This window comes from Aotus nancymaae, unplaced genomic scaffold (assembly GCF_030222135.1).
Source record: "Aotus nancymaae isolate 86718 unplaced genomic scaffold, 86718_ANA_hifiasm-v0.15.2.pri h1tg000011l, whole genome shotgun sequence".
In the NCBI taxonomy this organism is placed as follows: domain Eukaryota; kingdom Metazoa; phylum Chordata; class Mammalia; order Primates; family Aotidae; genus Aotus; species Aotus nancymaae.
Genome location: NW_026988422.1, coordinates 20,705,623 through 20,722,043, shown reverse-complemented (window position 1 = coordinate 20,722,043; position 16,421 = coordinate 20,705,623). Strand labels below are relative to the sequence as shown.

Below are 16,421 nucleotides of genomic sequence, written 5' to 3'. Positions count from 1 at the left end.
TATTCTTCTGTTGCTGAAGACCTCTGTTATTAACAGTTTAAAATATTTTTTTCCAACTTTTATTTTAGATTCTGGGGTACATGTGCAAGTTTGTTACCTAGGTACATTGTGTGATGCTGAGGTTTGAGGTATGAATGATCTTGTCACCCAGGTACTGAGCATAGTACCCAATAGTTAGTTTTGCAGCCTTCTTTCCCTCTCTAGTTGTCCTCAGTTTGTATTATTGCCATCTTTATGCCCATGAGTACCCGCTGTTCACTTATAAGTGAGAACATGTGGTATTTGGTTTTCTGTTCTTACAGTAATTTGCTTAGGATAATGGCCTCCAGCAGTATCCTTGTTGCTGCAAAGAACATAATTTTTTTAATGGCTGCATGGTATTCTATGGTGTATATGTACCACATTTTCTTTTATCTAGTCCACTGTTGATGGGCATCTAGGTTGATTCCATGTCTTTGCTATTGTGGAGAATGCTGTGATGAACATGCAGTGCATATATCTTTTCTGATAGAACGGTTTTTCTTTTGGATATATACCCAGTAATGGCATTGCTAATTCTAGCAGTAGTTCTAAGTTCTTTGAGAAATTTCCAAACTGCTTTCTACAGTGGCCGAACTAATTTACATTCCCACCAATAGCCAGTGTTCTCTTTTCTCTGTAGACTCACCAGCATCTGTTGTCTTTTTTACTTTTTAGTAGTCGTCATGACTGATGTGAGCTGGTGTGTCATTGTGGTTTTGAATTACATTTCTCTGGTTAGTGATGTAAAGCATTTTTTCATCTGTTGGCCACTTGTATGTCTTTAGAGAAGTGTCTGTTCATGTCTTCTGCCCATTTTTTTTAATGAGGTTATTTGTTTTTGTGTTTTGCTTGTTGATTTAAGTTTCTTATAGGTTCTGGGTAGTAGACCTTTGTCAGATGCATAGTTTGTGACTATTTTCTCCCATTCTGTAAGTTGTCTGTTTATTCTGTTGATAGTTTGTTTTGCTATGCAGAAACTCTTTAATTAGGTCTCACCAATTTTTGTTTTTATTTCAATTGCTTTTGAGGACTTAGTCATAGATTCTTTCTCAAGGTCAATGTCCAGAATAGTGTTTCCTAGGTTTTCTTGTAGGATTTTTATAGTTTGAGGTCTTACATTTAAATCTTTAGTCTGTCTTGAGTCACTTTTTGTATATGGTGAAAGATAGGGGTCCAGTTTCATTCTTTAGCATGTGATTAGCCAGCAATCCCAGCACTATTTATTGAATAGGGAATACTTTCCCCACTGCTTATTTTTGTCAACTCTGACAAAGATCAGATGACTTTAAGTATGTGGCTTTATTTCTGGGTTCTCTGTTCTGTTCCATTGGTCTATGAATCTGTTTTCATAGCAATATGATGCTATTTTGGTTAATGTAGCCTTATAGTATAGTTGGAAGTTAGGTAATGTGATGCCTCTGGCTTTGCCCTTTTTGCTTAGGATTGCTTTGGTTATATGGGCTCTTTTTTGGTTCCATATCAACAATAATTCAGTTTATACGTTGGTAGTTAAAGTCTCTTAAAAGTCACTGATAACTCTATTTTGAAGGTAAAGAATACAGCTAGTTAAAATTCTGACCACTGATTGTAAGTATAATTGAGAAACCTTTTTTTAAGCAGTGGGGAACCCAGGTAAAATAAATGCAAACCAACAGCAAAACTGTTGGTAAAAGTGTATAAATTTTTATAAAGGAATGAGTTGCAGAAGAAAAAATATGCTTTTAAAATGTCATCACTATTCATCAAAGCAGATTATGTTCCATCGTGATAAAATTTTTTCCACATGCATTTTCTGGCATATATTAAAGGAGGATTCAAGGTATGTTAAAAAAAAAAAATACTTAGATAAAAAGTTGTGAATATCAAACCTTACCTCGTGTGCTGATGTGTACTGATATCTGCAAGTTATTTTGAAATGTATCGAAAAAAATGGTGGATTGATGTATGGATAGAGGGTTGGATATGTGATGAACCAAATACAGTAAAATGTTAGTTGGAGAATATAGATAGTGGATATAGGGGATTGGTGTTCACTGTAAAACTTTCACATCTTTTTTGTTTGAAATTTTTCTTAACATGATATTAGATAAAATGTTTAGATCTAACTGGCTGTGAGATAGTGAATTTAGGGAGAAGGATGTGAGAGTGAGTACACACATACAGTGTACCTTAAATAAATAATTAAAAGTTTATATGTTAAGCATACCTTGTGTATAAGCACATGCTTCTCAACTGTTTTGTGTATTTCACAGATTTGCTTCCATTAGGAGTATTCTTAGGTTATAAGTAAAAAAAAAAAAAAAAAACAAGAATTGTAAAACTTTCACTTCAAGGAACATCCTGACTTTTACATTATACATTGTAACTCTATTAGTCCGTTTTGACGCTGCTGATAAAGACATACCCAAGACTGGGTAATTTAGTAAGGAAAAAGATTTAATTGACTTACAGTTCCACATGGCTGGGGAGGCCTCACAATCATGGTGGAAGGCAAGGAGGAACAAAGTCATGTCTTACATGGATGGCGGCAGTCAAAATATGAGAGCTTGTCTTGTGCAGGGTAACTCTTTTATAAAACCATCAGATCTCATGAGATTTATTCACTATCATGAGAACAACATGGGTCAAACTGCCCCCATGATTCAGTTATCTCCCATTGGGTCCCTCCCACAACATAAGGGAAATATGGGAGCTACAATTCAAAATGATACTTGGGTGGGGACATAGCCAAACCGTATCAGAAACTCTTGAATAATCTCCTATAGCCTCTATAGGAAAGTTAGCTGAATGGTTGAGAAGAGAAGTCCTTGTGATTTCTGTTCACACTGGAAATGGATGTGTTTGCTAGTGGACGTCACATAATTCTCATTTCTTTTGGTATTCTTACCAACTCACAGAGAGTTAGTGCTCTCTATGTGTCTTATGTTAGCAGAGTACTGAATACATAGAGGATGGCTATACAACAAATAGTGATTCAAGAGTGGGGATTTCTGAAGTATCATTTTGGTTATTTTGAAATATAATGAAAAAGTATAAACAAATATATTGTTTTAACTACAATAGTAAAGATTTATGTAACTACAACTCATATTAAGAATTAGAGCTAGAAGAATTACTTTTGCCCCATCCCAGTCACATCCCCTTTTTCCACATCCTCTTTGTTAAACTAGATAATATGTACTTGATTTTAATGATGAGTATTCTTATATTTTTATTTAGTTTTACAGTTGTACTGTGTAAATTCATTACCGCATAAACTAAACCATTGTTTAGTGTTGTCTGATTTTGAACTTTATATAAGGCAGTCATATTGTGCGCATTCATTGTGGAGTAAAAGCTCACCACTGTGTTTGTGAGATTCATTCATAAAGGCATGTGTAGCTCTGCTTTAGTCCTCTCCACTGCTAGTTAGTATACTATTCTATGACTATGCCACAATTTATTTGTTAATTTTACTGGTGGATTTTTGCTTTTGTCGGCAGTATTTTATTATTATGAACAATGTTGCTTTAGAGGTATAAGAATTTCTCTGTTAGGGTATTTAACTTGAAATGGAAATCAGTAGGTTGTAGGGTCACTGAAAGTATGTATTTATAAACACTCATTTGCTGTTGTTGTTTGTTTTAAGTACTCAAAAGAATCCAATACAGTTACATTTTCTGGGGACAGAATTATCGATAAGCTTATTAGTACTACTCTCTCATTCTTCACTCTTCACCCTCTCACCAGGTACATGTACACATACACAGACACACACACATATCCCCATAACAGTGTTAGGAATAGAAGTTAGAATAAGTGTTATAATTTAGATTATTTTTACAGTCACCTTTTTGTTTTCTTTCTAATAACATAAGGAGTTTGCTCAGAAATTACCTTTATAAACAGTTAAAGATCAGTTTATTTTTAACGTGATTCCTTTTTGATTTATATCAATGAATAATTCTGTAGCTCAGAATCTCCTTCCGTCTTACCCAAACTTAATGTATTCTAATAGTCAAAATAATTTCTGAAAGTTTTTATTGCAAGTGTAATTGACATACAAGAAACTACACATAGAGACCACATCAAGATAAAAAGCTTCTGCACAGCAAAGAAAACAGTTAACAGACTGAAGAGACAATTCACAAAATGGGACAAGATATTTGCAAATTATCCAACTGATGAGGTTAATAACCAGAATATAGAAGGAGCTCCAACAACTTTATAAGAAAAATAATCTAATAATCTGATTCTGAAATGGACAAAAGTTCTGAATAGACACTGCTCAAAAGAATTCAAACAAATGGCAAACAGGTATATGAGAGGTGCTCAATATCATTGATCATCAGAGAAATGCAAATCAAAACTACAGTGAGATACCGTCTCACCCCAGATAAAATGGTTTTTATCCAACTGATGGGCAATATCAAATGCTGGTGAGGATGTGGAGAAAACAGAATCCTTGTATGTTGTTGGTGGTGATGTAAATTAGTACAGCTTCCATGGAGAATAATTTGGAGGCTCCTAAAAAGAATTAAAAATAGAGCTGCCATACCATCTAGCAATCCCACTGCTAGGTATATATCCAAAAGAAAGAAAATCAGTATATTGAACGGTTATCTGCACTCCTGTGTTTACTGCAGCATTCTTCACAATAGCCAAGATTTGGAAGCAACATAAGTGTTCATCAGCATGGACACTTCATGAATGGATAAAGAAAATGTGATACATACACTCATAAAGAATGAGATTCTGTTATTTGCAACAACATAGATGGCATCAGAAATCATTGTGTTAAGCCAGGCACAGCAAGACAAACTTCACAAGTTCTCAGTTATTTGTGAGAGCCAAAAATTAAAATAATTGAACTCATGGAGACAGGGAGTAGAATGATGGTTAGCAGAGTCTGGGAAGGATAGTTGAGGGGGAAGTAGGGATGGTTAATGGGTACAACACAATAGAAAGAATGAGTAAGATCTATTTAATAGCGCAGCAGGGTGACTCTACTCAATAATAATTTAATTAAATGTTGAAAAATACCTTTAAAAGTATAATTGGGTTGTTTATAACACAGAGGATAAATGCTTGAGGTGATGGGTACCATGTTTACCCTGATGTGGTTATTATACATTGTATGCCTACTTCAGAGTGTCTCATGAATTCCATAGATATATACCCCTCTGTGTATCCACAGAAATTAAAAATTAAAAAATAAAAACTGCATCTATTTAAAGTATTCAACTTGATAAGTTTTGCCATATATATACACCCATGGAACCAAGATAACGAACATTCATAATCCCAGTAGTTTTCTGGTGTCCCTTTGTAATCCTGCTTCTCAAAACTGTAGATCTTCTGTCAACTATAGATAGAAAATTTGCTAGAATTCCATATGAATGTGATTATACTTTAGGTACTCTTTTTGGTCTGGCTTTTCTCACTCAGCATAATTATTTTGAGATTGATTCATGTTCTTTTTAAATTACTGAGTAATATTTTAATATATGGCTATGCACCGTTTATTTATCTGTTCATGCCATTTTGGTTTGTTTCTGCTGTTTATCAGTTGCAAAAAATATGCTATGCATATTTGTGTACAAGTCTTTGTATGAACATATGCATTCATTTCTCTTAGGTAAGTACCTAGGAATGAGAATCATAGGTTGTATTATATGTTTATGTTTAACTTTTAAGAAACTTCCAAACAGTTTTCCAAGGTGCTATACCATTTTACATTTCCACCAGCAGTGGTGAGAGCTTCAGTTGCTCTACATCCTTGCCAAAATTTGTTATACATAGTCAGTCTTTTTAATTTAGCCTTCTTATTGTGATATAGTGGTATCTTGTTTTAATTAGCATTTCCCTAATGATTAATGATGCTGAGCATCTTTTCTTGTGCTTATTTGCCATCTCTGTGTAATCCCTGGCGAAGTGTCTCTACATACCTTTTGCTGATTTGTATTGGTTTATCTTATTTTTTAATTATAAGAGTTCTTTATATATTCTAAATACAAGTCCTTTGCAGAATATGTTTTGCAAATGTTTTCCCTCAGTTCATGACTAGCCTTTTCATTTTCTTAAGAGTGTCTTTTAAAGAACAAACTTTTTAAAATTTGAATGAAGTTCTGAAAGTTTTAGGAGAGTCTAGAGAATTAGAACCAACAACAAAAACAACAAATTCTCACTTTGCCCTGGATGGTTATGGAATTTTTCCCCATTATTCACTGGTTGCCACCACAAATCTAGTACTTGCCATTGCATTCCTCTACTTCTGTGCAATTATTCTTGTAGGTTTAATATTTTGTTTAAACAAATTTGACTTATACAAGGTCCTGTAATTATAAAGATGAGTACTATATGGTGTTTCTCTTCAAAGTCCTCATTTTTAGTATTTAATGTTTCTTCCTGTCATCAATCTTGTACAGCCAGGTTTATATACTTTCCTTTGTTCATTGCCTAGTTTAGCTCTAGACACAATGAAGTACTCAATATATTTTTGTTGTGTACTGTAATTATACTTTTTTGACACACAAATCTGTGGGTTTATGGTAGGAGGAAATCTCTTGTTCTTTGTATCCCCCAAAGGTCATAACATAGTTCCTTGCACACAAGGGACACTAAATATTTAACGACTGAATGAATTGATGGTTTTAAAATAAGGTTTGTCTGATATATTGATAATACAATTGATTGTCCATATCTGCAGGTTCCGCATCCACAGAATCAACCAACTGCAGATCAAAAATATTCAGAAAAAAACAATTTAAAAATACATTCATAAAGAATAATTTAGAACTTAAAACAACACAACTATTTACTTAGGATTGATATTAAGTGTTATATAGGTAACCTACAGATGATTTAAGTGTATAGGAGGATATAAATAGATTATATACAAATAATATGCCATTTTATATAAGGGACTTGAACATCCATGGATTTTGGTATCCTCAAGTGGCTCCTGGAATGTCTGGATGTCAAGGGACAGCTGGATAACCTTTGGCTATACTGAACTAAATGAATAAAAAGTACTCTCAGATGTGATTATTGCAATAGATAGTTTTTCTAGATAAAACAAAGATACTTGATTCTTACTTGAATATTTTTGAGTATGGTAATCCTTTTTTATGACCCAAATTTAACATTATTATTATAATAGAAATCTGTCTATGGTAATATAGCGTGGAATCTGTAGTCAGCTACAGATAAGAGGCTTTCACAAAGTTTGTTTGCCTTCGTCTGTTTTGTGCTGCTATAACAGAATACCAAAGACTGGGTAATATATAAACAATAGAAATTTATTTGGTTCACTCTTCTAGAGACTGGAAAGTCTGATGTCAAAGGGCTCACATCTGTTGATGGCCTTCATGCTGTATCATCTCATGTTGGAAGGCAGAAAGTCAAGAAAGGGCAAGAGTGAGAGGGGGCCAAACTTACATTTCTAATCAACCCACTCTTGAGATAACAAGCCTGCCTTCACTATAATGACATGAATCCATTCACAAGGGCAGAGCCATTACCTAATTATCAGTTAAACATCCTACCTCTCAGCACTGTTGAATTGGGTATTAAGATTTCAACACATGAGCTTTGGGGAAACATGTTCAAATCATGGCACTGCTCTTTTTAATTAGTTGTATATTTTATTTGACCTGGGAAGTCCTTTTTTTCAGTGAAACCAATGCCTTAAAACATAGAGACTAAATTTGTAGATGTGTAGGATACGATGACAATAACTTGCTTTCTTTATCTAGGTCCTGGGAACTCCAACAAGGGAGCAAATCAGAGAAATGAACCCAAACTACACAGAATTTAAATTCCCTCAAATTAAGGCACATCCTTGGACTAAGGTGAGTCAGATTTTTTTTTAAAGCATACTAACCAATAGTTACCTAAAACAGGTTTCTTACTGTTCTTAAACTAAACTATTTTGAGACCAGATTGTTGCATTGAATACAAGCAGTTTTGCATGTAAAGATAGTTGTATAGATGTACTTGAGTGTTTCATTGACTTTTTATAGTTTCACTCGCATTGATTTCCTGTAGACAGTTTCCAGCCTGGGTTTTTATTTGCAAGGTAAGGACAATATACTTATATCATTCAAGTACAGAATTTAATATACGAGTAGGATCTCATATAAGATTTTGACAACCTAAAATTCAGAAGTTTATTTACATAGAGGTGTATAGTTTAATATATAGCGTGTGATACATTTCAAACGTTTTCTTTATTCTTTTTAAACTATTAAAACATAGACCTTATTATAGATGGCATTGTGTGTTTTTCTTCTCTTGTTTACTTTCCTACTGGTATTTTGGAAACAGGATTAAAAAGCAGGTATAATCTTGCTGGGAGTATACATTAAAAACAATTGATATGTTAACTGGATGTCACTAGCCTTTGAAAAAACCCAACCTTAACATTAGATGGAACCAGTTCTAAAGAGCACAATTGCTGATGTATCAGGGAACTTTTTTTTTTTTTTGCTTTGATAATTAATTGGAATGACTTAAGAGAGAGTTTATTAAAAAGTGTTTTCACCTCAGTTTGATTTGTGAGATTAAGTATGCAGAGAAAAAAAATAGAATTTCTCCGTAGGGTTTATAAGTAGAGTGAATCTCTAGCTTCCTCATTTTACAAGTTCAAAAACTCTGACCAAAGATTCAAAGTGACTTACCCAAGATTACATGGATGGCTTGTGACAAAGCCAGGATTAAAATTCCATGCGCACGTGTGTGTGTGTGTGTGTGTGTCATGGGTTATAAATGATCAACTTTTTAATATGTATTTCAAAAAGAGACTTTCTATATTTTAAAATGTACATACAACAATTCATTTTATACTGTTAAGTTCATTTAGTTGGTTATAGATATAATTAGAGGTGAAATAATTTAGGGCTATAGGTGAAATAATTTAGGGCTATAGGTGAAATAATTTACACTCTGTAGAATCAAAGTTTGTTTCTTTCTCTCTCTCTTACTATTCCAGTTACATTTTCTTCAAATTCTCATAATCTCATTATCTCCAGAAAATTCTCTTGCTACTAATTATTTATTTCCTATTTACAATCAAAGACCTCAATAGTATTTTAGTGCCAGAATTATAGGTTGTAGCTTTTACTACAAACTGGCCAACAGATCACAATCTTGCCTCCCCTTTTTAAACGTTTATGGTAAGCACTAAATAGTCTGAGATTCTAAAATGTTCTTTGATCTTTGTATTCAAGGCTTATTTAAATCTGAGTCAGAAGATAATTAGGGACTCTCACCTGGCTCTAAACCCAGAAAATCTCAGGTGGCCTATTTGGAGTTAGGAGCTGCATTACAGTTTCAGTCCACTATAGTTACTGTAAGTTAAATTGTTTATAATAAGTGATTTGTAGTATACTATGACTTCAGCCATATTAAGGGAAAAACAACAAAGAGAATTCTGTTTTTTGAATAAATATAGGAAAATATTCCAAAATGCTAACAGTAGTTTGGGTAAGAAGAAAGTGCACAATTTTATTTTCTTTGTTCTACCTTTTCAAACTTTCATATTTTCTTTAATAATGATGTTGTTTTTATGAGGAAAAGGAAAGCAATTTTTTGGTGTAATCTAAGTATTCATTACATATTATCCTCTATATAGAGTTTCTAACAAATATTATGCTGAAATTGAATTCATGAGATCCTATTTAACACTCACCATCCTCCTTTATTATTATTATTATTATTATTTTATTAAGACTGCCACTAATCCTCCTTTATCTAAGGTTTCAGTCATCCTTCAGTTTCACATCATTTTAATCCATCCTCCTCATTTCTGTCAAACTTGGCTTTTTTAAAAACACGCGTGATACTGTCACTCCTATTTAAAATTCTTCTCTGATTCTTCATCGCCTTTAGGAAAATTTCGCATTATATACATATAATAACAAGGGTGAAATAGGTGCATAACCTCTGTCTGAAATAGGTGATATAGTACAATAAGATATTTTGAGAGAGATACTACATTCACATAATTTTATTACAATTATTCTCTTTTATTATTATTGTTGTTAACCTCTTATTGTGCCTAATTTATAAAGTAAGCTTTTATCATTTGTATGTATGTATAGAGAAAAACAATATATGTAGAGTTTAGTACTACCTGCAGTTTCGGCATCCACATGAGGGTCTTGGGGACATATCCCCTATAAGTAAAAGGGAAGGGGCACTGTATTTAATGTGTGTCAAATTCTGCATTTTCCCCCTGAATTATATATCTCTAATGCAAGTATTAGCTAGAGTAGAATGTGAGCAATGGTTGATTATAATTAAAATGCAGCCAACAGAAGAGCTGTAGTAAATTTGTGTGCTTTAAACCTTCCGTTGCCCAGTTGAATTCTTGATGTTTCCTTATCTTATACTAATTCTTTTCAAATTTGAATCGTCTATGTAAAGGCCTTTTATTTAGGTTTCCATTCCTGTACCATATGTAGAATAATGACTCAGTTCTCCCATCTTTTTTGTTTATTAAAAGGACTATGAACCTTTCATTCATCTAGTGTCTTTTGACATAATTTGGTTTTCACTTCATGCACATGCATTATGTAATAAGTACACTTACGTTAGTTTCTCATTTGTGCATTCTAGAGTGGTGTTTCTGGGATTGTAAACAAAAAAGTAAATTCAGTTTCAGAAATTTTATTGGTCTTCTGTGTCATCTAGATGATTGAGAGTATGCTTGTGTTTATTTTTTTAAATAGGTTATTATAAGAATTAAAATACAAAACTTAAAATTCCTAGAGGGAACTCAGCCTCCTTTCCCTAACACTGTGATAACGAACAGCAATTTGAGAAGGGCTCTTAGGCTAAGCAGCCAGTTAAGTCATTTAAAAACTATATAGAATGTCCTCCAAAGAGAAGAGCATTTTGCCTTTGGAGGGCCACGTAAACAGGAGTCTGGAAACAAGAAGCACTTTACCTTTATTGCTGTCTTCTGTTAGTCCCATTCCCTGAAGCTGTGGACATGTGAACCCTGGTTTCCTGTGCTGCAGTGTTGTTGTACAGCTGTAACCCCAAAATTGGGACCTGGTGTTCTTAAAAAGAAAAAAAAGGAGACAGAAATAAACATCAAAAGAGAAAATGTCTTTTGTGAAAACATTGTGGTAAGGGGCTACAGGTGTATAGAAGAAATAGCAGAAAAATAACACTGAGAAGATCCCAGTATGGTGTATGGCAGAAGTCTTGAGAATTAAAGAAATCCAATAAGTTGCCCTTGGCTATTACATTATAGCAATATCCAGTGCAACATAATTCATTAATAAAACACTTTTGGTTTAAGTAGGAAAGGAAATAGGTGCTAATATTTTGAAAGAAGAATTATTATTGAAGTTGAAGGGATGAAGACCTATGCCTTGGTGTGCACTGTACACTGCAAAGAAGAAAAACACATGGAAACAAAAGAAAGTAATGCAAAAGTATATTGAGATTTAAGTAGAGACAGATTGGTTGGAAGAAGAGAGGAAATTTAAATTCTGCATTTAGTATGTGGAGTTGTGGTTAAATGATGGGCTATTATATACAGAGTGAGAATCTATTTTAAACACTGCTTCTCATGTTTATGCCTCAGCTCTTTTTCTTTTGTAAGATAGTGATTATCTGCTGTGTCTTTTTCAGGATTATTTTGAAAATACAGCCATAATGTACATATAAAGGATTACTTTAGTTTTGAATAAATGTTAAGGATGTAGCACTCCAGTGTAGTTTTCTGATTTGTCTTCTCTGTCTCCACTGCCCTGACCTTAGTTTAGGCCACCATCATATAATAGAATTATTAAAAACAACCTCCTACCTCCATCCTTCAGTTTCACATCATTTTAATCCATCCTCCTCATTTCTGTCAAACTTGGCTTTTTTAAAAACACGCGTGATACTGTCACTCCTATTTAAAATTCTTCTCTGATTCTTCATCGCCTTTAGGAAAATTTCGCATTATATACATATAATAACAAGGGTGAACCAATGTGCCAGTTTATACTTGTCCACTGTAATTATTAATTGCTTGCTTTTCACTCCCAGGAGGGTCCCAATTTGGGTGGCAGATTATTTAGTCACTCTGTTCTTGATCTTTTCTGCCTTTCTTTTCCAGAAAAATAGAGTAGTTAGTATTTATCCTATTCCCAACCTTCCTTGAGGTATCTAGTTCTTGAACCCAGTCTCTTTCCCAAGTTTTACAGCTTCCTGTATCCTTAAATGCATGTTGTTAGGCAATGAATTTAAACGTTTAGTGTCTAGTTAAGGTTGATTCTGGATTTTTAATAAGGTTATATTTTTAATAGGTATATGAGATGCCTCCCTGCCCACTTTCGAGTGCCTGATTCTGCTACCCTTTTGTTTAAATGTCTTTATGACAAGCATTTCTCCTGTATCCTGGTAATAAATAATCCTGTGAGGTCAGTTAGGTAATGCAGATGTCTTTTTCTTTCAGAGCAATGAAAGTCATAAGTGATATAACTGGTTAGTAGAAAGAAGTAGATTACAATCCCAAGGCCCTTGATCTCTTAACAGTTACATTAGTGCTGCTTAATATATTGGCTACATATTGGAGTGTTTGTCCAGTTTGCAGCTCACTTTGAAGAGACCTTGCAGCCATGCTGGATTTTCTGGTTTAGTCAGGTTGTCTTCTGGTTGTTCCCCAGAGAAGCCACATTCATTTCTGCCTCATGCTAGTGTCTGTCTTCCCTGTCTCTACTCCCCCTCCCACTCTCTTAGAATGTTCTTCTTTTCTTCTCTGCTTACCAAGTCTTAACCTTTCTTAAGATCTCGAATTTCACTTCTTCCATGAAATGTTTTCTCATTGTCTAAGTTCTTCATGACTGTCCTACCATGTAACTCCTATAGTACCTACCAAATTATACCATATATATAAAAGAGCAATTCCTAATTTCTTTTTTATAATAATATTAATATGAATATCAATTACTTCAAAATATTTGTTGCCAAGTTGTTGGCATATATGGTAGTTTAATACTTAAGTGTCTATAGCTTTTGTATGACCATAAGTCATTTGGTAAGTCTCACAGAAAGCATTATTCACAAAAATTAACTCTTGCATACTTGATTTCCTGAAACACTGTCAACATGCTTCATGGTGAATCAATACTAGTATTTCTAACTGGCTAACAGAGTAAGCAGAAAATTGAATTCTCAGGTCATTTCAGCTTACAAAGGAATTATTTTCAACTGAACAAGTTACTTATTCTCTATACTTACAGCTGAACAAAAACGCCCCACTATACTTATTTCTTTTTAAGACTTTGTCCATAATGTTACATTTTTTCTTTCTTTCTTTCTTTCTTTTTTTTTTTTTAAGACGGGGTTTCACCATGTTGGTCAGACTGCTCTTGAACTCCTGACCTCAGGTGATCCACCCGTCTTGGCCTCCAAAGTGCTTGGATTACAGGCGTGAGCCACCACACCCGGCCTAATGTTAAATTTTTTACCTGAGCCATTGAATAGATTTTTCAGAATTTGGTAAACCTACCTATTTTAACCATTTTTCATTATATTACTTAAAATGCCTTGAGAGAGGCCTAGAGAGCACAAAACAAAAATAGCTGCCAAAGTTTTTTTGCACATCCATTCTATCTACCTTTTCTGGTCTCTCTGCCTTACTCCTTTCATTCACATATATTCCAGAAAGTATAAAACCATGTTCGGGATTTCTGTTGGCTCCTAAGTTTGCTACTTGTCTATTTTGTTCTATTGCTTATGGTAAATCAATTTTTATATTATTATTCAACTCCACTCTGCTCTGAACATTCTACCTAAACCATTCTCACTTGTCTCATGAATACATACAGTAGGTTTTCTACTAAAATTTCTACCCACATCCTTATTATTGTTAGAATAATCACTTCTCCTTTTCTAATATCCATTTTCCTATGTTAATAGACTTCCTTTTTTATTTCTACTGGCCGTATATTTCTGTTTCTTTCTTATTTCTACTGGCTGTATATTTCTGTTTCTTTGCTGGAAACCACATTAAAATCCATCTTTTAGGATGGCTAATCCACATGTGAGAGGAATAATGTCAAAAAGGAAGAACACTAAGACATAATTTTCAGATTGCTTGTGGGAGGCAAAGGATGAGGTTGGGGTGGATTTGAAAAGAAGGCAAAATTCTATTTCTTATTTGTTGTGTAAATCTTGTGTCTTCTATGTAACCAGTGCTGTGCTGGGTACCATAAAGAATGCAAAAGAAGTAAAATATAGTCTTTGTCCTTGAAAAGCTGAAAGTTGAAAAGCTCAGTTGAAGCAAATATTGAATAATGTGAGTCACTATGTAACCATATAGTTGATTCTGTGCTATAAGTGTTAAGAGGTGTTCCACATGACTGTAGGTGTTATAAGGCAGACTTCCAGTGAGGATGGTGGAGGAAAAATGGAAGCCTCCTCAAAGATAATAGATGAGGTGGGATGTTCAAGGGAAGGTTTAAGATTTGCTTAGGTGTAGAAAAGGTTAGGAATTGTTATAGCCTGGGTGAATATCTCCCAAGGTGGAGAGAGGTTAATGAAAAGAAAATATTTCTGTATTCTTACGAGAGCCAGCCTGACTGTAATAACTGTTTTGTGAACAATCAAAGATTAGATTGGATAAGCGGACATTTAGCAAATTACACTGCTGTGTAGGCATGTAGTACTATTTCATCAGTGCATGATGTGAGGGAGGGAAATTACATTACATAGTTAAATGCCGACATCTACATATATACAGCCAGTCATTTAAGATGGTTAGTAAGTTCTTAGAAACTGCAACTTTAAGTGAAATGATGTACAATAGGTCCTCAAATAATGTTGGTTCATTCAACGTTGATAAAGGAAAACATTTGCTTTTATTATACATTTCACTTAAAGTCACAGTTTTCAAGAACCTATCAATGACATTAAACGAAGACTTATTGTATAACTTTTCTTACCTGTAGTAGAACTTGGGAATACTCAGTAAGGCTTTTAATTAGTACAACTGAAATTCACTGGCTGTTAGATCTGTCATGGCTAAGGAAAGGATTGTGTTTCTTATGCTCAACCTTCTTTACCTAAACTGGTATCTTAATGAAAAGGTTAGGAAAATATCTATGCACTAGGCTTGAGAATTCAGCTTATGTATCCTACCCTGTTAGATTCTGCCTTTATAGGTAGCAATTTTACTTGGCAGGAAGACTCTGAAAGTTGTTTTCAGTAGCCTCTGGTACTCAATTTTTGATAGTACTTTGAATTGGATTACTTTGTATGTCAGTACATAATTAGATCAGTATATCAAAGCAGGTAAAAGACCGCCAAAGAATATTTTAAAAAATAGTGTGGACTAATTAGTTAAGTAATTATTGAATTATGTACTATATATGAGCACTTAAGTAGACTTAATTTCTTTTCTTAGTTAATTAACGTAATTACCTATTCAACAGTCCATGGCATTGTCTCACTGTTAATCCTGTGTTTAGGTTTACAAATTGCAAATAATTTCAGATGATTAGTAGATTACTTGAGAGTCAATATTGGGGTTGCTCTTTAGGAGTATTCATGGTTTATCAGTTTTTAAAACTGGATGCATATATTTTGTATATGACCAGAATATAGGATGTGTGTTGTGCATTTATTATAATGAAAACTAGTGAGGAATGGCTGTTTGGAACAGCCATGGCTCTTGTTCTATGTTCTGTTAGATTAATTATCACTGCCAACAGCCATTTAAAATGGACATTTTTACATTGCTTTGATTGGCTACATAATACAATAGAGTTGCTAAGAGCTGATGCTGTGAGATGCATCTTAACCAGAGGTCTTGTTATGGTGTGCGTGATTGTTTAAAAATGGCGTTTTTAAAGTGCTTGAGATTCAGTCACAACACCTAGCTCCGGTTCAAATTTGAAGGCCAAAGTCTATTCTAGGGACATATAGGGCAGAAATTGCCTCTGTCGTTTTTGAGTTACCCAAATGCAAATTTATTTAGAGTAATTCTTCATTTAAGGACTTCTTTGCATTTGTTCAATACTACAGAAACTTTCTTTTTGAAAAAATGTATTTTTTCTATTAGTTTCTTCTATGGACTAGTATTTGTGATGAGAGTTGATGTTTGTTTAATTTAAGAAAATGAGTTGCTGCATAGGTGAGGTAGTATTTGAATCACTTTAAAAGTTCATGTCAGTGTTTTGGTTCCTTTCAGTTTTTCCTTTCTCTTTCTTTTTTCCGTCCTCTTCTTCTTTTTTCTTTTTTTTCTTTTTTTTTTTTTTTTTTGCTTTGTTTTGTTTTGTTCTGTTTTATTTATTTACTTTTGGTTTTATTTTTTAAAGGGTGTTTTGGGATCTCTGTGGCCTTGCTGCATACTTCGCCAGCCATATTTAGTCTGCGTACTAATTGTTAGTTGGCCCAGTTGAGTCTTAGTTTGTGCT

At 33.7% G+C, this 16,421-nt stretch overlaps 1 protein-coding gene across 2 annotated transcripts in view; it reads left to right on the top strand.

The window, feature by feature from the left end:
* Window positions 1-16,421, top strand: part of GSK3B (glycogen synthase kinase 3 beta) — a 224,182-nt gene that overhangs the window by 170,912 nt on the left and 36,849 nt on the right. For both annotated transcript variants that reach the window (XM_012463925.2, XM_012463924.2), the window contains exon 8: window positions 7,758-7,853. In XM_012463925.2, coding sequence (XP_012319348.1) covers window positions 7,758-7,853 — 96 coding nt within the window. The remainder of the gene's footprint in view (window positions 1-7,757; window positions 7,854-16,421) is intronic.